General features: G+C 40.8%; 1 protein-coding gene and 1 long non-coding RNA gene across 2 annotated transcripts in view; both read left to right on the plus strand.

Annotated features, from left to right (window-relative positions):
* The first annotated feature begins 1,881 nt into the window (after positions 1–1,881).
* Positions 1,882–24,312, plus strand: part of cnbd1 (cyclic nucleotide binding domain containing 1) — a 56,218-nt gene continuing 33,787 nt past the window's right edge. The window contains exons 1-2 of the mRNA XM_082183719.1: positions 1,882–1,982; positions 4,342–4,461. Of these exons, the coding sequence (XP_082039845.1) occupies positions 1,912–1,982; positions 4,342–4,461 (191 nt within the window). The 5' untranslated portion in view covers positions 1,882–1,911. The remainder of the gene's footprint in view (positions 1,983–4,341; positions 4,462–24,312) is intronic.
* Positions 15,472–16,609, plus strand: LOC309508719. Its single transcript, XR_014209691.1, has 2 exons — positions 15,472–15,663; positions 16,392–16,609. It is a non-coding gene; the product is annotated as an uncharacterized lncRNA (long non-coding RNA).

The following is a 24,312-nucleotide window of genomic DNA, read 5'->3' on the forward strand; positions in this document are numbered from 1 at the left end:
CGATACATCCATATGAAGACGTTGTTCTGCAGGTTCGTCGTCTTCATTTTCATCTCGCTCCGGCTCTGGCTCGAACATGTAAGGCTGGCTGGACAAGTCTTCCGTTGTTGACATTTTGTTAATAACGTGTGTATAAAAGTTTCTGTGCGCTAGATAATCCTATCTCTGCTACCAGACTACAAAAATGGCCGAACGGGGTGGAGTTGAACCGAGTGTCACCGCTACAACCTGGAGAGGGGGCGGGGTATGAAGTGTCTCAATATTATTTAAAGAGACCGCACCAAAACGAGTTGCTTTCAGAAGCACATTAGAAAAGGGGTAAAAAAGGGGCCTGTGGAGCTATAATAATGAGGAATTCAGACCCAAGCATTGCAGTTCCGCTTTATATAGACTACAAATGTATGATTTATATGTAAAAAGGAACAATTTAAAAGCATGATATGTCTCCTTTAAGCCAATGGGTGGCGACCACAGTCTATGGTGGCGACAAACTACCGTCTTTATGAGCGAGTCATTAAATCATTCATTCAACAGAATTGTTCACAAATACTGATTCATTTTGGAACTATAAAAGTGTCTTATGAGTGACTCAATGAGCCATTCATTCAACCGATTCGTCGTTCAAAAACACTTGATTCGCGACACGCAACGGCTCTGTTCCTGTTTCCTGGCTTCTTTTGGAAGTAGTTTTGTTGGCGAAGCAAATATAGACAAACTAACTGGAACTTTTTGTGTCTGAAATGTAAGTTACTCAATACGAAATTCTTGTTTACTGAGTTGTTAGCCGGTTGGCCCACTTAACATTACCTCATTAACTTAAATTTGAGGTGCCAACAGTTGTCGCTTTTTTATTTTGCGTGTGGAAGCGTGCCATCCCAACAAGAGACTAATAATAATGAACTTACACGTTTTATTAATGATGTTTTAACACGATAACCTGTCTGTAATATGAGTAAGTTACATGGCTGTTGCCATGACGCACAGCGACGTTCGGGTACAGAGACATATCAACATGTTTAATAAGTTATTGTACATAGTCAGTTATTGTACATATCATAGACCTAAACGTTTAGTTCATATTATAGGCTGGATTGGCATCACCTTCTGTAAATGACAAGGCTATATTCTGCATAGACCAGATAGAGGAGAAGGAGCTTGTTGTCACACAGTCTATTGAATGTTTGAATTAGGTAAAATAAGCTTTAGATTTGATTTCTGAAGTCTTACAAACATAATTTTAGTGCATTATTTTCCTCATACTGTTGAAGTCAAAGGGGCCCATCAACTGTTTGGTTACCCATATACCCATTTTCTTCAAAATATTTTCTTTTGTGTTCAGCAGAAGAAATAAATTCATTCAGGTTTTGAACAACTTGAGGTTGAGTAAATGATGACAGAATTTTCATATTTGGGAGAACTATCCCTTTAAATCATTACTGCAGTAAATAACTTACATCCCTAATTTTAAGAGAGTTAGCATATAAGACCATGCATATAAAATGATCTCTCTCTTAGATCAGCATATAAAACCATGACTAGAGATTTACACACATTTGTGTAAACATAACAGTTAGATATATAACCCTTGTGACTACTAGCCCTGATCTTCACAAAATAGGACAATGATTTGTGTTGGTTGTTACTGATCTGCCAAATGTGGCTTTTATACTTTTATCACAGCTGAGTAAAGACTCTCAGACATCGACTACACGCAGCTAAACCCAGCTGAATGAAAGGTAGGAATGGTCATTAATGTTGTAAATTAATTTTTGTCATTTCCGAATGTATTAGTTGCTTGTGAACTTATTAAACTAGTGTTTTAATATTCCATTTAAAAAAAAAAAGAAGGTAAAAAACAGTCTCGCTTCTCTTCACAGTATCAGTTCTACTGAAGAGGCCCATAAAAAATTCATGAAACTTTATCAAGGAATATTTCTGCGCGCTCAGACATCTTTACCCAGAATACAACTCAAGAGTAAGATGTGAGTAACCATGTCTTTAATATTTTAAAAATGACCAATTAATACAAATTACTAATTGGTAATCTATCATGAGATCATACCACTAAAACTAGTTTCACTAAAGAAAAGGTTTTGCATTGAAGTCTATGGTGTAGACATTATGGAGTCAGTTATTTCCAATGCAAGATTACCATTCCATGAAAGCTTGTTTCCGTCACTGAATAGAAAATTAAAAGGTAACTGCGAGATATAAACTCGCAATTCCCAATTTTTTAATTTTTTTCTTTTATTTGTAAATAAAATGTCAAATACATGTCAATTTTTTTTTTCAGTAGCGGAAACAAGCTTCCATACCATTCCTAGTACTCCGTCTAAAATAAAGTGTAACTCATGTCTGCTTAGTTTCAGTGAGCTGTTCATGATCAGTTTCAGGTAATGCCGTAATGCTCTTACCTGGAGAAGTAGTTTATTCAGCTGCAAAACTTAGTAGTAAACACTGTAGCAAATAAAACTTAGTAAAGCTCAGGATTAGATTAGATTACCTTATAAATTAAACAGTGATCCACATACTGTAGGTCAAAGGTAATCAAAATAAAGATACTTTACAAACACATGTAAGTAATCTATATAATTCGGGACCGTTTATTGTTTGTAATTTCCCTTATAATGATATTTTAAAAGGTCATCATTTTGTTTATTGGGCGTACTAGAATTGGTTAACATGCTTTTCAAATACTGTACATTATTGCAGCACCTTTATTCCCAGTCTGTCTGAAACACTACAAAGCCTCTCCTTCTGAGAAGCCAAGAGTGCTCTGATTGGATACTGACCACAAACCTTTGAACAGTATTGTACTTTGAAATCAAACTCACAGGTTTTTTTAGCAGTCCTCTGCATTCAGTTGTAATATTACTATTGTTTTGCATATTGGGGATGAACGAAAAACTGTATTGCTCTGTAACTTTGGGCCCTACGTCAAACTTGCGTCATTATTCTAAAAATCGCCCCTTGTGTCCTTTTGGAAAGTCACATCTTGTAGAGTGAAAGTCACCAACAGGAAGTGTTTTCTAAAAGACACGTGGGCCGCACCCCTGCCGAGCCGTGACGCAGAAACTGAGGAGCTGTCAGTCATTTCAATCTCACTGTAGTCCCACTCAGAGATGCTCTGAGTAATGTTTACAGTCTTCTCCGACAGCCTGCTGGAGCAGCAAAAATGAATGTTCTTGCGGGTAGTGACATATGAGTCATGGCTCTAATTGGCTGGAATATAGATCTGCTCCCAGTTGGAATCGTGCGTCTTGAATAGCGCTGACAAAGAAGGGTTATTTAAGGATTGGTAAAAGTGAAAAATGGCGAGTGATTATCTTGTAAATCAATTTTGTGACTGTGGTTAAGGTAATCCTGACTGAATGCACTTCTTAATATGGCTGCACATTTTTAGTTATGCTGTTAATCAAAAGTTTGGACACACCTACTCATTTTTTATTATTACTTTTCCAAAAATTTTGAAAAATATAAAGCCATTAAAACGATAAAATCAGACAAAATAAAGTATGGAAATTGTTTATAAGTCATATCAGTAACACTTTACTTAAATAATTTATGCATTATAGTATTTTTAATGCATTAATAATGCCTTGTAATGCACCTTATAATGCATTTACAGTCTCATGAATATTTGTAACCACAGTTGTAATACATTGTAATCCTTGGTAACACTTTAATTTAGGGTCCAGTTTTCACTATTATTAGTTGCTTATTAGCATGCATATTATAGGATATTGGTGGTTTATTAGTACTTATAAGGCACATATTAATGCCTGCCCTACATGGCCATATTCTATATCCCTTAATCCTACCCCATATCTACCTTACTAACTATTCATAAACAGTAATTAGGAAATAGGAATAGTGAGTTAATAGTTAATAGTGAGAATTGGACCCTAAATTAAAGTGTGACCTAATACTTATCTATTCATTGAACATGCCTTTAGAAAGTATAATGCATTAAAACATGACAAACAATCAATTTCAGATGTAACCAGGAATCTGCGAATATTATAATTCATTTTAACTTTGGTTACAATTCTTTATAAATTATTACATGCATTATGAAATACCTTAATAATGCATTATACTTAAGGCTTTTGTAAAGTGTTACCGTAATATCTCAGTCTGCATGTTTGAAGTCATGCAATCACTTACTGTAAAATATAACCTCTTTTATTATTTCTTGCAGCCCAACAGTGTTAAAACTACACTTTGTCATGAATATCCTCATTTATTACATTCTGATTCGACAGCACAAACTTTGGAATTGGCAAGTGATGGATATAAACTTTATGAGAATCATCTGATCTTCTCTATTCCTCTTGGCAGCCAACCTCCAGTGAAGCTGAGAGTATATGAGTCTGTCCAGGAGGTCAGCAGACACCAGCCACATGGAAAACTGGCTCAGGATTCCTTCATGAATCATGTGATCAAAGCCCTTAAGAAATTGTGAGTATGACTAAAAGTTCTTTGTGGGTAGTTTAAAGGCCCTCTGGACATAATGATGACACAAATGACTGATATAAAATACTCATTTATATGGTTTGTCTGACCTGATTTGAAGCTGCTGGGGTGAAGTCTGGCGAAAAAGTCACAGTTAAAGGGATAGTTCACCCAAAAATGAAAATTAGCCCTTGATTTACTCACCCAAAAGTCATGCTAGGTGTATATGACGTTCTTCTTTCAGGCGAATACAATCAGAGTTATATTAAAAATATTAAGGCCTTTATTAACCCCCCGTAGCCCTGTGGAGCACTTTTATGATGGATAGATGCACTTTTATGGACTTTAAAACAGAAACTGCCATTATAAAGCTAGGAAGAGCCAGGAATTTTTTTTAATATAACTCCGATTGTATTCGTCTGAAAGAAGAATGTCATCTACACCTATAGGATTATTTGAGGGTGAGTAAATCATGGGCTCATTTTCATTTTTGGGTGAACTATCCCTTTAACCCTAGAAATAAAAAGTGCAGTTAAATAAGCACATATTCTCCTGCAGTTCTCATTATTTATTTTACTGCACATTTTCAAAATGCAAAATAAAATATCATATTTTTAGAATTTATTATTAAATCTATTCCAAGTTGTATTATGTGTCCAAACGCATAATATTGTGTCCAAGCAGGACGACTCTCATTACTGCATTACAGTAATTAGAAGAATCACAGATGAGAATTAGAAACACCCACATGTATTACGCTAATAAGAATTGTTGAATGTGTCAAGTCTATTGACTGCATTCATTCACTCTCAACCAGTTTATTATTATTAGACCGACACTGTTTTATCTGATTGTATTTTATAACATTAGTGCTAAAACTGACATCGGACTGTCCAACATCCAGTGTTTCCATCTACCAACAGAGGGCAGTGTATACCCTTTTCAGCTTGTCAAACAATCATGATTTAATTCTGCTCAGGGCCACATGCATCCCAGAATGTCTTTGGATAATATTTGAAGCGACACAGTTTTAATTAGTTTTAGCCGTATGAAATCTTTGGCAAATTAAAATCGTAGCTTTCATAAAAAAATCAAGACGACATTTTGAGAATTCACTATTGAATGACATTTGGTAACACTTCATTAAGAGCATAATAGAGGATGGGAATAATCTCCTGCCCTCCCTGCCATTATCTTACAGCGTTATCTTAATTCATATCAATAGGCCCTGTTTCATTTTCCTGCTTACACAGTTCATTTGTGAGAATAGAGAGGGAGAGAGAACAATCCAGCTTTCTTTAGTTGAGCAGTGCAGGATTGTGGGATTGGAGTATCCAAATAGCATTTCCTCTTCTTATATGTTTCTTGTAGGTGTTTGGATATCATTCCTTGTGATATATTTTCCCTCATTCATCTACTGAACTTCCCAGGGATAATGGATCTGTGTTTTATGGTTGTTCTTGAGCTTTGTAGGACAGATAGACACCAGAGACACAGGAAAGAGGATATGGAGATCTTTCAGTGGAGGATCAGCGCATGGTTGTTGTGAAAAATTTATATGAACTAGATTTTTATATGTTCTGTTGAGAGAGGCCAACCCTAGGATTCTGTGATCATTTGCTCCCCATATACTGTATGGCACCGATTCCACTTTTAATGTACATTACTGTTCAAAATTCTAGGGTTGGTACATTTTTTAAAAATGTTTTTGAAAGAAGTTTCTCATGCTCACCAAAGCTGCATTTATTTGATCAAAATACAGTCAAAAATAATATTGTTATATGAACTGTTTTTGCTGATTTTACTGGATTTTTGATCAAATAATTGCAGCCTTGCTGAGCATAAGAGACTTATTTCAAAAACATTAAAAAATCTTGCTGACCACAAAATTTTGGACGGTAATGTATTTTAAAATGAAATTTATTTCTGTGATGGCAAAGCTGAATTTTCAGCATCATTACTCCAGTCTTAAGTGTCACATGATCCTTCAGAAATCATTCTGATATACTTATTTAGTGCTCAAGAAACATCTCTTAGCAATGTTGAAATCAGTTGTACTGCTTAATATTGTTGTGGAAATAGTTATTTTTTTCTCTCTGTATACTTTGATGAACAAAGTTCAAAAGAACAACATTTATTTAAATTAGAAATCTTTGTAACATTATGAATGCATGTCACTTTTGATTAATTTAATGCACCAAATTCAAAACATGGGAGTTTTTTAAACCACTAAGCATTAGCATGCACCACCATCCCATAGAAGAAGCTAGGACCAGTGCACCATGGTAAAACATAATCAGCGTGAATTCTGAGCACTCAGTGTGTGATAGATGGACTGTGCCTTAGGCGGAGTTAATGAAGGCAGATGGCAAAGCATTTCTCCTGGATTGCTTCACTACTTTGATTTGCTTTGCATGCTTAGTTATAACAAGGGAACATTTGTGCTTTAATGTGCCATATTACAACTGAGTAGCATGTATCACACACATAGAGCTTCATGCATGGGCAGCTGGAAGCAAAACTTCCCGTGATGCCCATTTTGCATTTGTAGTGACATTACCTACGGGGTTTTGCGATGCCCTTGTAGACGGTTCTTAATGCTTTTTCATGTCTTCACGTTTTTTTTCCCCCTTCCAGCTCAGTGTCTAGATATCTCGGTCGTGTATGCCAGTTGCCACCGGGGGAATGTAAGATGTGAGCTGGATAAGAGAAATAGGTCACGATTCTATTCGATTTGGGAGACTCAATCGTCTCGTCCCTGTGATGTTGCGCCCTGTGACATTCAGCGGACTGTATTGTGAAAGAATCTCAGCCATGTGGAAATGAGATTAGAAAGGGTAAAAAATCGCAAGCCCACAGCGATAGACACTCGACGGTGCCACAGGAAGCACTATCAAATGACGAATGAGTTTGCTTTAAAGGTAAACAAAATAACTGATTTGGTTTAAAGTCAACAAGAAATCCAAATTTACCTTGTTTACTTTTTTTAAAAGCACATTGCTGGTCTTATTGTGCACAATTCTTTAGTGCATTTAAAGAAAAAAGCTTGTCTTTCTATCAAAAATCCAATAATTGCTTTGATTTTGAATGAAATGCTCTTACATTTCAACACTCCCATTTCATAGCCACATTCCAGATAGATAAATCAAAGATCCAGCCTATGGTATTCTCATAGAATTTTCTGTTTTATTGTTAGGCATTGCTGCTAGGTCAGAGTCCTGCAACGGGTCGGGTACCCGCGGGTATCCGCGGGTACCCGCATAAAAGTGGCTAAAACGGGTGGATTGTGACATTCCTAAAATTCACGGGCGGGGACGCAGGCGGATAATGAACTCCTTGCGGGTGGGTAGCGGATGAAAAATATGTGCAATATTTGTATGTCTAAATTACCAGCATTACACATACGCAAATATGTGTTTTAGTCAGGCCATCCTTAAAAATATTCTTGTTCTTGAAAATATTTTTTTTTAATTATTTTCTCCCCTTTTAGTCCGACCAAGTTGCGACATAAAATTTCTCTGTACTGTAGGCTAATAGGCCTATGTGTTGTAGCCCAGTCATTAAAAAACGATTTAGTTTCATATTTATGTTTAAATAAAATAATATAATTTGTTTTATATATTTCATGTTGATTATATGAAAAGTGAAAAGCATGAATAAGATAAGATGATCCCGAATATCGGGAGACAAATGGAGTGGGCAGACATGATTTTGACCACTTCATTAAGTTTGTTCAGCCTTTCTTTAAAGTGAATTTCGTTTGTATTAATTGTATCTTAATTTTAATCAATGTTTCATCTACCAAATTCCTGGATTTAATAAATAAGAAGTAAATATATAGCAGGCAGGCAATATAATCAGGACACGGCCGGAGGCGCCCGCGCGTGAACTGATGAACTTAAATGAACCGAAACTCAACGTATAAGCTAGGCTACTTGCCTCACAGACCTGAGAAATAGAAAGCATGAAATGTGTACTTTTAAACAAAACAATTCAAAACGAAAGAAAACAGACTGTTCTCTGCTTATAATCCGTATGAAATGTGCATTTCTCTCTGGCGCGTTCACTACTGCGAAGATCGCGAGTCAGCATCATCATCTTTGACACAGAAAACACTTGCTTATTAATAAACAATTGAAATGTCTCATTGATATATTTGACATAGGCCTATTAATAATCATTACTTTTCCAAGTTCTTTGTGACAGCTTTTAGGTGCGTTATTGGCAGCGCACCCTTATGTTACATGAACGCGTCACCTGTGTGGTTTATCGCGGGCACGGGTCGGGTAACGGGCCAAATATTAACGGGTCTGGGCGGGTGAGGATTTAATTTTGATATTATCACGGGTGACGGGTCGGATCTGGTGCTGAACTTTGCGGGTACGGGCGGGGGCGGGTCTCCAATAGGGCCAAATATTAACGGGTCTGGGCGGGTGAGGATTTAATTTTGATATTATCACGGGTGACGGGTCGGATCTGGTGCTGAACTTTGCGGGTACGGGCGGGGGCGGGTCTCCAATAATGGACCCGTGCAGGACTCTGTGCTAGGTATCGTAACCTGTACACCTTTTGTCCCGAAAAGCCATTTGTCTTTGTCTGCTGCATCACAGCTCATATAAACATACACGCAAATATTTTATTGTAGTACATGTTTTGCCAGCGGCAGCTTTGACTTTATTTATATTTGATTCATGTTTTATTATTATTAATAATAATCATTAATATACATAAAAGCTTGAACATTTTATATGAATGTTTATGTTTTTCTTTGTTTGCTGCTTTTCACAACTTGGGATAGTCGTAAGTGAAGGGTTTGGGACTGTACTTATTATAGTGCCATGAGCCAATCAAGCGTTGCTGTGATGTAATTTTCTAGTGGTTTTACAGTGATTAGTCACTTGACATTTGTGGCTCAGCCGATTGGCTCTAAAAAAAACATTGTGAATGTGAAACTGAGCGCCCGTGAGAAAAGATGGCAGATTTCAAATTGCATCATTCCAGGGTGTGAATGTAAATGCTAAGAGTAGTTTTCTTTATCATAAATATTCTTTAATGTTGAATATCCTCAGAAATATGTCAGATTACAGAAGTAAAATAGGGCGCGAACTGCATTTTGTTTTGACTTTAATGTGGACATCTTGAATTTGTAAGAATGATTTACACTACTGTCATTTCTCAGCTCTTCTAAACACATTTTAAACGCATCCAAAGGTCAGTTAGTTGATCTGAAGGTCATCTGATGACCTGGTGTGTGTGTGCATACACTAACTTATATGGGTTTGTTGTCTAGTATGTCTTTACATCTGCTCTTGTCATGAAGCCAGTTTTCCTCATCCAGGTCTCATGGGGAGCTGGACCAACTGTGCTGGCAACTTACACACTCACACACACACACATACACATACTTCCTGCTCTTGCACGCTGTTCCCGTGAGAGCTTGTCTCTCTGCCAGCTCTGGAGGCAGGAAGTGCTTGGCTTCCCCCCATGCTGGCTTTGCCCATGTAGCTCCACGTCCAGGAGTCCATTGTAACAGTCAGAGCAGGGCAGTGACGGGGGGAGGGTTGCTCCAGGAACCAGCGGAAGACGTTCAGCTTATTTAACGAAGGAAGCCAGCCAGCACAACCTGCTTTGTGTGCACTTTCTGACTGTATTTTTTTTATAGTTCATGTATTTATTTTGCTCTGTGTTTCAGGGCTCTGACCCCTCCTCAACACTTCACCCTTTCCCACAATCCTCCTCTGTGTTTCCTGGGGATGTGTGCTGGACAGAGAAACACACTTTGACCCAGAAAAGATTACAGTGTTACCTGAAACTCTAATCGGTGTAAATATGAGGCATATGTGTATAATATTTATTTATATTATACTATTACATTAAAAATGCAATTTAACATCTGTCATCATCTATATATTCAGCCAACAGGCGTGATTATCATCTAGTGCAGTTCAGATGTGTAAATCACGTGAAATGTTTAGTTTTATGGTGTTTTCTTAGAGTTTAGATAATTTGGAAAGCTCTGGGGCTCATGTGTGTGGAGACAACGGTTGGCCGTGTTCCCTATCAGCCTACAGTCCTAAACCACTGATGTATTTGCTGTTTAAGATGTTATGGAAACGGCCAAATGAAAGCAGAGAAAGAAGCCTCCTAAACTTTGAACCTCTTTTGTATCTTCTTCTCTGTGGTTGGTGGTGATATTTGAATTCACTTCTTTTTTTGATAATTTGTAAATCAGAAATTAATCCTCATTTAAGAACCGTCTATATATTAAATGTCCAGTTCAAGGTCTTAGTGCTCAATGGACATTCAGATGGACAAACACAGATATTATGTGGCATTTAAACAGCATGCCTTAATTCAGCTCAATAGTGTCTAGTGCAGCTTATTGGAGAAACCATGTCATATGATCTTAAGGTGGTAAAACTGATTTGTGCAACATGCTAGCTGGTTTGTTGATGGTCCAAACTGGTCTAAACTGCTTCTACCAGGTCGAAATTAACCATCTATCCCGGTGCTCTGGAAGTTGAATTGTTTCTCTACCTGTGCCAGAAAATACTTTCTTCTCACTTTGCTGTGGATCAGTTTGTTCTTTCACAAGACATTCATGATCAGATATTTAATATGTTGGCGCATTAAGAAACTAGAAAACCCAGGATTGTATTACTCTTCTTCACAGTGGGAAAGGAGCACCAGAGAGAAATTAACCAGACTGTATTTTTTCTGGAAATATGACCAGCATCAGGTGCTGTTCACAAATGGTATCGCTGACGGTTCTGAGTGATGGAGTCAGGGGATAAGTGCACTGGTAAATCTCTTTACTGGAGGAGTGAGGTTTCTTTCTAAAGAAACTCTGAATAAAACAACAGCTGCAGTGGAAACTTCATCATCATTATTGGAGAGGTCGAATGGGATTGGGAAGAAGGGAAAGTCCGGTTCTGGGCAGGTCAATCAAGGCTTGGTGCTTTGGACCAGACTCCCTTGTTGTCAGACTTGAGAGCAAAACTAACACCTAAAGGATTTATTTGTCCCAATGCTGAGTAAATGAGCTCATTGACTTAACTAGCTTTAATATAAACCAGGTATTGTCTTTTTCTATGCTGTTATTTAGTAGACTGGCCTGATTCTGTTGTTTTCATGTCAACTCTACAGCTTGCAGAAAAGAAAAATCATATATCACAATGGATAATTTTATGTTCTCAGATTCAAGATCAAATTATTTGTGCTTAACAATTTACGTTGTTTTAATAGCTACAAATTTGACAAATTTGTTTCTGTTTTTATTTATACAAGGACATTTTTGGTGATTTTTGTTGGTGTAACCTAATGTATTCAGGTTGATTCAGTCATATTAAATTATATTTGACTTGAAAAGTGTATGTTAACAAAAATGTTTTGTTTTTTTCTTTCAAAAGGAGAAATAAAATTTAAATATTAGATGAAAAACGTAAACTTAAAAAACGTAAACAATAAAGTTTAACTAACCATGACAAATTAACAAATAATATGTGTGTGTAATAAATATGACAAAAAATTACCTAAGCTAAATTTAAAATGAATAAAAATGAATTCAAAATATGAATAAATACTATAATAGTATATAAATAATACAAAAATTACACTGGCCCTGAACCAAACTGGTAATGTAGGAGCAACTACATGATAAACGTTTTTTTGGTTACCTGACAAAGGTTTATTTATTATATTTTTGTACAGGGCAAGTGAAGTCCATTAAGTCTTCTGAGCTATGAAAAAGTAACCTTTAAGCAATAAAATTTTACTTTGGGATTTGTTGGTGAGTGTTTGGCCCAAACAAATGCAAAGCAGAAAGATGCACACTTGTCTTAATGCCTTTGCTTCATGCTTTTATGGCAGAAATTTCGAAGAATGATTGATCCCTACAGGGTGCCGCTGACAAACCTCCTCACTTTGCCCGAAATGTTTATGAGATGCAATATCAAGTTTGAAAATGTGTTGTTGTTTTTTTGAACAATGACTTTAGTTTTTCCATTTAACAGAATCTCCTGCTAGGCGTGTGAAATGGTTTTGTTTTCACAGAGTTGTGTTTTGGTCCAAAGAAACGTTCCCAGTTTTGATGACATACACACGTGTTGGCTGTGGACTCTTATTTAACAGCTCTGACAGTTATAATTTGTGCTTGAGCTCTGTTTTGTCAGGATTCGGGACTTTGGCTGTTAGTAGGAGAACCTCAGAACCAGCTGTGAAACTGAGACTCTAGCTCTGCTACACGTGAGGAAACGGATCACTTCTTCTCTGTCTCTCTCACACGTCCATGGCAGCCAAGCTCTGGTTGGTGGATTTCAATTAAGCCAAATCACAGAAGACCAACTAACTGTTACAAATACATGTTTAGTTCTCTCGAACTTGGTACTTCTGATTTGTTTGACTAGCAACCAGCATAATCTGCTTGTCAATCAGTGATGAAATGAAATCATTTACTCACTCTCATGTCCATCCAAACATGTATGACTTTCTTTTTTTCTGTGGAGCACAGAAGAAGATATTTTGTAAAATGTCTTGTTTTTGTCCATACAATGAAAGTCAATGGGGTCCAATGTTGTTACCAATATCTTCTCCCTTTAAGACTAGCACTTAACCGGCACTAACCAGAATAAACCAACCTGGACCGCCATTTTTCTTGTCTCTTTCAGCAGGGATATAAGACTGTAAGACTGCTGCATGAATGTGGCATTGGACATTTCCGATAAAACAGATATTGGACCAGTCATTGCTGGATTTTAAAGAGCTTGTCTATTCTGACTTTCTTGGTGGCATAAAAGGGATGAAAAGCTAAATATTTTTTTTTCTTCTAAATTCTGGCTTGACTTTTTACCTCCTATTTTACTTGAGCTCTAGAAAGGGTGAAGACAATTTAAGAAAAGACAGTGGAGGTTATCAGCAAGGAGATTTGCACGTTCAGATTGAATTGATTACCCGGAGAAGGTTTCCCTTTTATCTTCAAAGTAAAGTGGCACTTAGAATTTGAATTAAGTTTGCTGGCCATTCTAACCCCAAAACAGCTTTGTGGCTTTAACTTTGAGATAGCCCTTATCGATGTACCTCTTTCTCAGTGATTTATGTCAGTGGCTGCTCTCGGTTTAGTGGCAATTTTCCCGGTGCATTCTCTGGAGATAGTTCGCAGGAAAGTATTTGGTGGCTGATAAGATAGTGTTGTAAAGGCGGCCTGCTCCACAGATAAGGACCATTACAGTTATTTGTTGAAAGACAAAGCCTCTCGCTGTCCGACAGACCCGTGAAAGCTGCTCAGTGAAAGCGGCTGGCCACTGAAACCTCTCTGATGCGGCTGTAATTGTCTCCCGAGCTGAGCAGCACAAACATGGAGAACGGTCCTTAACCCTTCTCACGGGAGGTGAAATGAGAGTGTCTTTGCTGTAGGCTCTTTGTGACACTACATTTCTCTTTGTTTTGTTGAGGTTATTGTTGTTCATTGTTTGCTTTGATAAAAAAGGGTAATTTCATGAAACACTTGCCATTTACAATTTGATAAGGCTATTTTAAAATACTTTTTTGTAAGATTTGAAACATTGTTTTAAATAATTATTTAAAGGTGAGTTCACCCAAAAATAAAATTTCTGCCATCTGTCAACCATCCCTTATGTCGTTCCAAACCCATAAGATGTTTGTTCGTTTTTGAATTACAAATGAAGATATTTTGAATGAAATCTGAGAGATTTCTGTCCCTCCATTGACAGTCTATACACAGCTACCACTTTGACGTTTTAAAAAGATCATAAAACTAAACCATATGAATTGAGCGGTCTATTCTAAATTTTCTGAAGAGACTCAATAGCTTTATATGATGAACAGATTTAAGTCTTTTAGTCACATATTAACATTGATCAGCGAACATAAACAGAGGCTTAACCCTACTAGCTTGACGTGTGAGAACAAACCTCTTGTAGAAGCACAAATGTCCTGTGTAACACGAGAATGAACCTCATTGGTTCTTGCGGAAGCTCAAACGTGCTGCGTAACACGAGAATGAACCTCATTGGTTCTTGCGGAAGCTCAAATGTGCTACGTAACACACAAGAATGAATCTCATTGGTTCTCGCACGTCAAGCAAGCATGATTGAGCTTCCGTTTACCATAACTGTTGTGTACGTTGATCAAAAATTAAATGTTCTTTAGAATTTGTATTAAGTTTGCTGGCCATTCTGACCCCAAAACCAGCTTTTTTTAAAGAACTTTTTGAAGCGTCAAAGTGATAGTTGCATAGCTGCCAGTGGAGGGACAGAAAGCTCTCAGATTTCATTAAAAATATCTTCATTGGTGTTCTGAAGATGAACGAAAGTCTTACGGGTTTGGAACGACATGAGGTTGAGTAATTGATGACATAATTAAACATTTTGGGTGAACTATACCTTTAAGTGTTAATCATTTCCATTGTTTAAGTTCCCTTTCGAAAGGGAACTCTACACTACGTCAGAATGACGCTATGGGGAACGCCTCAGGCGTGACAGGTGTCTGAAATCAAATATCAACTCACGTCAATCATGTTGACCGGCGACAGCCCGTGAATCATCAGCTTGAATGATTAACGCGCGACCTGGATGTAACTGTGAGCGTTTTTCATTTAAAGATGCTCCGCTCTCGTCGGACCCTTTTCTCGAGGGAAGAGGGTTCAGCATCTGAGCTGTGGTGCGTGCGATCTGTGAAACAATACTGTTTGGGTACGAGGCGTTCACAGTCAGTTCCTGAGGGTGCTGGCAGTGTTCATTAAGAAATATCTCGGCGCGCGTGAGAAAGAAAAAATCCGTGCGCTGTCGGATGTTTCAACCTCGCACCTGGTGACTTTCTTCTCAAGGGATGAAAGCCAAATATATTTTAACGGCTCGTTTCTCGAGCTTGCCGAGGCAGTGTAGATTACGAGAACGTATAAATGTTAAAACAGTATTGTCTGGTGATTATGGCCGAATTTAATTCTATGAATTAAAATGATGGAATATTATCTGACTTTTTAAGAAGTTAGATATTTAGTAATTCAGCCTATCATCCAGATCGCGTTATCCAGTGTTTTTGGCTGCATTTTAATTGAGGAATTAAAATGATGAGCAGTGAACAAAAAGAGCAGGTGTAATTCTGGTCTTTTTGTAAAATGTGAAATTAACATATTTCTGTTTCTTTTCAGACCACGTCTCCTGTTTTAGAGTCTGGGGCAAAATGTTGTGGGTAAGAAAGTAAATCTAAAGATTTTTTCTTGGTCAGGTAGTAGGTCCTATCAGGCCTCCTTGACCAGACAGTCCCCATTTTGCAACCGGACAGCGCTTGGGCCTCCCTGAGGTGAGCTCCCAGGAATTGACTGTGGTTATCAGGTCAGAGGCCTCACCAGGCCTTCCTGAATATGAGCTCCCACATACTGTGGTTATCAGGTCAGAGGCCTCACCAGGCCTTCCTGAGGATGAGCTCCCACATACTGTGGTTGAATATGAGCTCCCACATACTGTGGTTATCAAGTTATAGGCCTCACCAGGCCTTTCTGAATATGAGCTCCCATACACTGTGGTCGCCAGGTTACAGGCCTCGCCAGGCCTTCCTGGTTATGAGCTCCCACATACTGTGGCGCCAGGTTACAGGCCTCACCGGCCTTCCTGGTGATGGGTTTCTACATGTCAGGTTGCAGGCCTCACCCGGCCTTCCTGAATGTGAGCTCCCACATACTGTGGTCATCAGGTTACAGGCCTCATCCGGCCTTCCTGGTTATGAGCTCCCACATACTGTGGTCGCCAGGTTACAGGCCTTACTAGGCCTTCCTGAATATGAGCTCCCACACATGGTGGTCGCAGGTCTTCCTAGTTATGAGTTTCCTCATGTCAGGTTACAGGTCTCATCCAGCCTTCCTGAATGTGAGTTCCCACATACTGTGGTCACCAGGTTTCAGGCCTCTCCGCCTTCCTGAGTATTAAGCTCCCACATTCAGTGGTCACCAGGCTTCAGGCCTCCTAGGCCTTCCTGGTTATGAGTTTTCACATGTCAGGTTACAGGCCTCTCCAGGCCTTCCTGAATGTGAACTCCCACTCACTGTGGTCGCTAGGGTATAGGCCTCACTGGTTGTGAGCTTCCACATGTCAGGATGCAGGCCTCATCAGGCCTTCCTGAATGTGAGCTCCCACGCATTGTGACTCACATGCTGTGGTTGCCAGGTTACAGGCCTCACCAGGCCTTCCTGGACTCAGAATGGCTAAGTACACGCACTTTCGTTTCGTGCACTTTCTAAAATCCATATTTATGGTAAGGGTTATGCGCTGTACGCTTTGTTCCCTTTTTTATGTGGTTCAGACTCCGGGTCTTCACCTTGGGTCCCACTTTAGATGCGTCTTGCTGTCGCAATGGATTACGACAGACGCTTCCCTCTTGAGCTATCTCCCACATTCAGGGGTGATCAGGTTACAGGCTTCATTAGGCCTTTCTGAAAGTAGCCCCCACATGGTGTGGTTGTCAGGTTACAGGCCTTACCAGGCCTTCCTGAAAGTAAGCTCCCACAGGTTGTGGTCACTAGGTTTCAGGCCTCACTGGCCTTCCTGAGTATGAGCTCCCACCTGCTTTGGTCGCCAGGTTACAGGCCTCACCGGCCTTCCTGAGTACGAGCTCCCACATGCTGTGGTCGCCAGGTTTGAGGCCTCACCAGGCCTTCCTGGATTCGGACTGGCATAAGGACACGCACTTTCGTTTCGTTTACTTTCTAAAATCCATATTTATGGTAAGGGTTATGCGCTTCCGCTTCATTCCCTTTTTTACGTGGCTCAGACTCCGGTTCTTCACCTCGAGTCCCACTCTAAAGGCGTCTTGTGGTCACAATGTTTTACGACAGACGCCTCCCTTTTAAGCTATCTCCCACATTCTGTGGTTACAGGCCTCGTTAGGCCTTTCTGAAGGTAGCCCCACATTGTGTGGCTGTCAGGTTACAGGCCTCTCCGGCCTTCCTGTAAACGAGCTCCCACTTACTGTGGCAGGCCTTCCTGTGTATGAGCTCCCACATACTGTGGTTGCCAGGTTAGAAGCCTCACCAGGCCTTCCTGGATTCGGAATGGCTAAGTACACGCACTTTCGTTTCGTGTACTTTCTAAAATCCATTTTTATGGTAAGGGTTAATGCGCTGTCCGCTTCATTCCCTTTTTTACGTGGCTCAGACTCCGGTTCTTCACCTTGAGTCCCACTCTAAATGCATCTTGTTGTCACAATGTTTTACAACAGACGCCTCCCCTTTTAAAGCTATCTCCCACATTCTGTGGTTACAGGCCTCATTAGGCCTTTCTGAAGGTAGCCCCACATTGTGTGGCTGTCAGGTTACAGGCCTCTCCGGCCTTCCTGTAAACGAGCTCCCACTTACTGATTTAGGCCTCACAGGCCTTCCTGAGTATGAGCTCCCACATACTGTGGTCGCCAGGTTAGAGGCCTCACCAGGCCTTCCTGGATTCAAACTGGCGTAAGTACACGCACTTTCGTTTCGTGTACTTTCTTGAATCCATATTTATGGTAAGGGTAATGCGCTTCTGCTTCATTCCCTTTTTTACGTGGCTCAGACTCCGGTTCTTCACCTTGGGTCCCACTCTAGATGCGTCTTGCCGTCACAATGTTTTACGACAGGCGCCTCCCTTTCAAGCTATCTCCCACATTTTGTGGTAACAGGCCTCGTTAGGCCTTTCTGAAGGTAGCCCCACGTTGTGTGGCTGTCAGGTTACAGGCCTCTCCGGCCTTCCTGTAAACGAGCTCCCACTTACTGTGGTCGCCAGGTTTTAGGCCTCACAGGCCTTCCTGAGTATGAGCTCCCACATACTGTGGTCGCCAGGTTAGAGGCCTCACCAGGCCTTCCTGGATTCAGACTGGCATAAGTACAGGCACTTTCGTTTCGTGTACTTTCTTGAATCCATATTTATGGTAAGGGTAATGCGCTTCTGCTTCATTCCCTTTTTTACGTGGCTCAGACTCCGGTTCTTCACCTCGAGTCCCACTCTAAATGCGTCTTGTTGTCACTATGTTTTACGACAGACGCCTCCCTTTTAAGCTATCTCCCACATTCTGTGGTTACAGGCCTTGTTAGGCCTTTCTGAAGGTAGCCCCACATTGTGTGGCTGTCAGGTTACAGGCCTCTCCGGCCTTCCTGTAAACGAGCTCCCACTTACTGATTTAGGCCTCACAGGCCTTCCTGAGTATGAGCTCCCACATACTGTGGTCGCCAGGTTAGAGGCCTCACCAGGCCTTCCTGGATTCAAACTGGCGTAAGTACACGCACTTTCGTTTCGTGTACTTTCTTGAATCCATATTTATGGTAAGGGTAATGCGCTTCTGCTTCATTCCCTTTTTTACGTGGCTCAGACTCCGGTTCTTCACCTTGGGTCCCACTCTAGATGCGTCTTGCTGTCGCAATGTTTTACGACAGGCGCCTCCCTTTCAAGCTATCTCCCACATTTTGTGGTAACAGGCCTCGTTAGGCCTTTCTGAAGGTAGCCCCACATTGTGTGGCTATCAGGTTACAGGCCTCTCCGGCCTTCCTGAATACGAGCTCCCACTTACTGTGGTCACCAGGTTTCAGGCCTCTCAGGCCTTCCTGAGTATGAGCTCCCACATATTGTGGTCGCCGGGTTACAGGCCTCACCGGCCTTCCTGATATGAGCCCTCATGTACTGGAGCTCTCCATATGAGGAGGTCATCAGGTCTTAGGTCTCAGTAGACCTTCCTGGTTTGAACCCTCTCTTACTTCACCAGTGTTCGGAGCGAGCACTGGGTAGACCCGTGGATTGAGTGGACGACTTCCGTCGTTTCTTGAGGTTGAGTCACACTCTCCGGGAGATCCCGTCTCTGTGTTCCGGAACTGAATGGTTTCTGCCAGCTTCGCAGGCCTTTGGTTTTGGATGCCTTATCCAAGGCAACTTCCAGAGGCTCTGTCTCGGACAGACAGGCTATGGCCAGACTGTGTGTCTTAGTATAGATCACCAGGCCAGCCTGGTGGTATTTCAGGTGGCACGCTCCCCTGAATAGTGACTGGCTGGGGGTCCCTTGGGTCCCCTAGCCACACTCCCTAGAAGTGACCCCTTCTATTGGAAGCTGTGGTCCTAAGCCTTTGAGCTGGCCCAGATTTACCCCCCATTGACTATGTTCTGGCGGTTTCTTGGTTCATTAGCTTGGGCTATGACCGGTAGGGAGTGCTGTCACTGACAGCCTGATGTGACCTAGGGGTGAGTGGTTCCAGTGTTTTCTGAATTACTGGTTCGGACAGTTGTCACTGCCTTTGGGCATGCACTCCCCTCAGCATGGTGGCGTTGGTATATCGTTCCCCATAGCGTCATTCTGACGTAGTGTAGAGTTCCCTTTCGAAAGGGAACGTCTCAGGTTACGACTGTAACCTATGTTCCCTGAGAACAGGGAACGAGACACTACGTCTCCCTGCCATGCCTCGGGGCCTGCCTGCAACAGTCCCTTCAGACGATAGGATGTTGTCATGTGTGCAAGGCTCCCCTTTATACATCCAGGTCGCGCGTTAATCATTCAAGCTGATGATTCACGGGCTGTCGCCGGTCAACATGATTGACGTGAGTTGATATTTGATTTCAGACACCTGTCACGCCTGAGGCGTTCCCCATAGCGTCATTCTGACGTAGTGTCTCGTTCCCTGTTCTCAGGGAACATAGGTTACAGTCGTAACCTGAGACGTTTTAATACGTTAGGACATAATTATGTCTTCAAAAAAAACAACAAAGTTGACAGTTTTACAGTTAAAGTTGACATGTCAATCTTTGTAGGGCAAATGCTGTAATCCTGATCTTTCCACAAATCCAAAAGTTATAGAAAATAAAGACTAATTGCTAGCTTTTGCTTTCCTCAAAATGTGCATATTTTCTAATACATCAAAGAGAAGCAGAGGGCAAAAATGCATTGCATGATGAAAAGAAAATAATTAAACAAATTAAAATGACTGGACATGTGGTGATGTGTTTTAAAAAGTGACTCTATACTGTAAAAGTTAGTATCAACTACTATTTGTGTTGGTAATTTTTTGCACATAATATGAAGAATACAAAATGGCACTTGTTTTGTAGAATGGGACTCTTGGGATTTCAATAGTTCTTCCTCACTTTCTCAGCTCTTTCCTGCTTTATTCTCTCCTTCACTTCTGCTGTTTTTATTCAGCACCACAGGCTCTGTATATACCGCAATCAGAAGATATTCTCACACAAAAAAAAGTTATAATTCAGTTTTTACTCATTCATTCAGTGATAAGTTCCCTCCAGTTAATTAGAATCTTATGGAGGGATTAAAGCTTGCAATTATTATTATTATCTACAGAGAATTCATAATTAATGGAAGTATATGGAAATGTCAACGAGGATCCTGGAATTAAGCCAGAGACCATTTCCTAGTCAGCATCGGTTAGCAAAATTTCAACATAGAAAATGGTTTTCAGGTTTAATTTGGCCTTTGACATGAAATACTGTTGTTTTGCAACAATGCACTTTTATTAAAGTGAAGTAACATTTTATTCAGGTTTGAAGAAAAGTTGGCGAGATGCATATCTGACTGGTTGGACTTCAGTGCCGTATTCTTAGACTAACAATCAAAGAGAGATCTGATCTGACTTACAAAGCCATGGCTTTAGTTCCATACACTACATTAACCTGTTCTTACATTAACCACAATACTTTAACATTTTCTGCATCTGAACTTCAGGTTTAGAAAGTTCAGAACTTCCGAACTTCAGCGTCTGCCTCGCTGTCTGCTGTGAGTTTGTCTGCTTCGGTGCTGTAAGCTCCGTATTAGCCTCGTATTAGCCTCGTATTTCCTTGTTTTGAACCATCATTTACTACAATTTCTAGTTGTTTATACTACTACTAAATACAGCTTACCCAACATCGCTGGCTTCCGTTACTACTAACACAACACGCTGGTAATTCGCTAGCCTGTTAGCGCCACCCGTGCGCTCAGCTATTTTTATTTATTTATTTTCTCTCGCGCCTTTGAGTTCATAAAAACTCAGGTGAGTAAGAATCACTCAACAAACACGGTGAGTAATGTCTTGTCCTGTTATTATCATGCGTCGCGTCTGAATGCGTTGTTGTTTTTGGAGCTCTATCGATTTGATTTATAATTCTTGATTTTTCTCTTTAAACTCGCTTACAACGAAGATTTTCTACTTTTCCTCACTGAGAAGCACTACTGCTCAAACCTCATTGTTACAACGCGGACTGTTGAGCAGACGCGTCTCAAGCCTATTAGTGATCCAACGCTGCATACTCTTAAAGGTTACGTCCGTGGATCACGGCTGAACGCGTCTTCTCCACACTCACTTATAAACAAAAATTTTTATTTATTTTTTTGCCTATCGTGCGTCTACTCTACACCCCTACCACTAAAAAAAAAACTAAAAAACCTCATAGTTACAACGCGGACTGTTGAGCAGACGCGTCTCAAGCCTATTAGTGATCCAACGCTGCATACTCTTAAAGGTTACGTCCGTGGATCACGGCTGAACGCGTCTTCTCCACACTCACTTACAAACAAACAAACTTATAATATAAATTAGTATTAATATTGATAGCATCACTGGTAGCTTCGTTGCTAACTCACTGTCCATCTGTTAAAATGGCGAATATATCAGATGTAAGTAGTCTACCGTTTGGTGCAGGTGAGGACACATTTGAGCTGCACGCACTGCAGTCTGAGCTGGAAGCTGTTGAGAAACAGATCCACAACCTTTTATTGAGACAGGCCGAGCTGAGAGACCGGTGTTTGGCTCTTGAAACATCACGTGCCGATGCACACAAATCAGTGTTTAACGTTACTAACCTGCTGACTCCGACCGCGTCTACTCCGTGCGTTCCTCAGCATCGGTCGCAATCAGCCATGGTCTCGTTCACTCCGGCTCCAACACGCCACCACGAAGCCTGGGTGGTTCCGCAGCGGAAGACGCGAGTCAGGTTTAGACCAAGACTTTCTCCGACCCTCCCGGTTTTCGAGTTATCCACACAAAACCGCTTCTCCCCTCTACGCGAAACAGAACACGATGCTGTGATCATCGGCGATTCCATCGTTCGGCACGTACACGCTACGTTAGGTAAAAGTAAGGTGCAAAGTCACTGCTTTCCTGGTGCTCGTGTTTCTGAAATCGCTGCTCGCGTTCCCGAGATCCTGAACGGTGACGAGCGCGTCGGAACTGTGGTCCTGCACGCGTGAGTGAACGACATCAGGCTGCGCCAGACGGAGATTCTGAAGAAAGACTTCAGGAATCTATTCGATACGGTACGCAGCACATCGCCTGAAACAACGATCATTTTGTCAGGACCGCTTCCCACGTACCGACTAGGGCATGAAAAGTTCAGCAGATTATTTGCGCTAAATGAATGGTTAATGTCATGGTCAGAGCATGTGAGCGGAGTGGAGCGGGAGCGAGCGGGGAGCGCGAGCGGGCGGATCTTGGACAGAGCGCAGAGCGGCAATTTCAAAAGGACGGAGCGTCGCACTATTTCCCGCTCCAATTCCGCTCCGCTCACGCCACGCATCAGTCAAAAAATGCGCCATGAAGAACAAAAAACATATATAGGCATAGCCGTCGCACTGGACTATAAGTCGCATTTATTTAGAAATTTGTTTCACACAAAAAAAACTAAAACAATGTTACAGATGGGACAGTTCTCTGTTACGGACGTGAGCGCTCTGACAGCGGCACTAAAAGACTGCTTTAAAACTTTCACTGAGACCTCAAACAGAAAGCACAAAGCCTGTCTTTAAATTTAATTTCGTTTTGTATTAATTGTATCTTAATTTTGATCAGTGTTTCATCAACCAATTTTCTGGATTTAATAAATAAGTAAATATATTAGATAATCACGACACGAAGGCGCCGGCGGGTGAACCTGGAGTTTGTCTCATAAATGAACCGAAACTCAGCGTATAGCCTACTTGCCTGACAGACCTGAGACATATATATAAAGCCTGAAATGTCTACTTTTAAACAGAACAATTCAAAACGAAAGAAAACAGACTGCTCTCTTGAATCCGTATGAAATGTGCATTTCTCTCTGGGGCGTTCAATACTGCGAAGATCGCGAGTCAGCATCTTTCCAGCCACAGACATAAAAAAAAAAATGGTTTATTAGTAAACAATTAAAATGTCTCCTGCTATATTTTACATATACATAATCATTAATTTTGCCGGTTCGTTGTGACAGCTTTTAGGTGCGTTATTGGCAGCGCCACCCTTATGTTATGAACGCATCAGCACCGAAAACATGGAGATTTTTTTTCTTTTGGGGGCATTTTGTTTGTGTTCAGACTTTCAGTTGTCTTTAGGCGCGATGTTAGAGGACGCTGCTAATAAAGTTGCTAGTATGGCCTACACATATTGGATTCACGTTTATTATTATAGGCTATTTAAAAAAAATACCCCATTTTTTATGCCGTGCGTATCATTTTATTTTGTTGTATTTATCCGCCACACCTTGGCCGGTCCGTGAAAATATTGTCTGATATTAAACCGGTCCGTGACGCAAAAAAGGTTGGGGACCGCTACAAGTGATATACATGTAGATTTTTTTCCTTTTTTGGAGCGAGCGGGGGGCGATTTGAGTGGAGCGCGAAGCAAACTGCGTTGAGCGCTGAGCGAAAATGAGCGGAGCGGCCTGATGTAGCTTTGAGCGGGGGAGCGGAGGGGTGAACAGTTCCGTGAGCGATGAGCGGAGATTCTCACCGCTCCACTCCGCTCATATGCTCTGGTCATGGTGCAATGAGCAGAAACTGCTCTTTGTAAATAATTGGAATCTGTTTTGGGAGCGTCCTAGGCTTTTCCGTGCTGATGGCTTACACCCAAGCAGATTCGGAGCGGCTCTT

The sequence above is a fragment of the Leuciscus leuciscus genome (genome assembly GCF_965113295.1).
Source record: "Leuciscus leuciscus genome assembly, chromosome: 11".
NCBI classification, from domain to species: domain Eukaryota; kingdom Metazoa; phylum Chordata; class Actinopteri; order Cypriniformes; family Leuciscidae; genus Leuciscus; species Leuciscus leuciscus.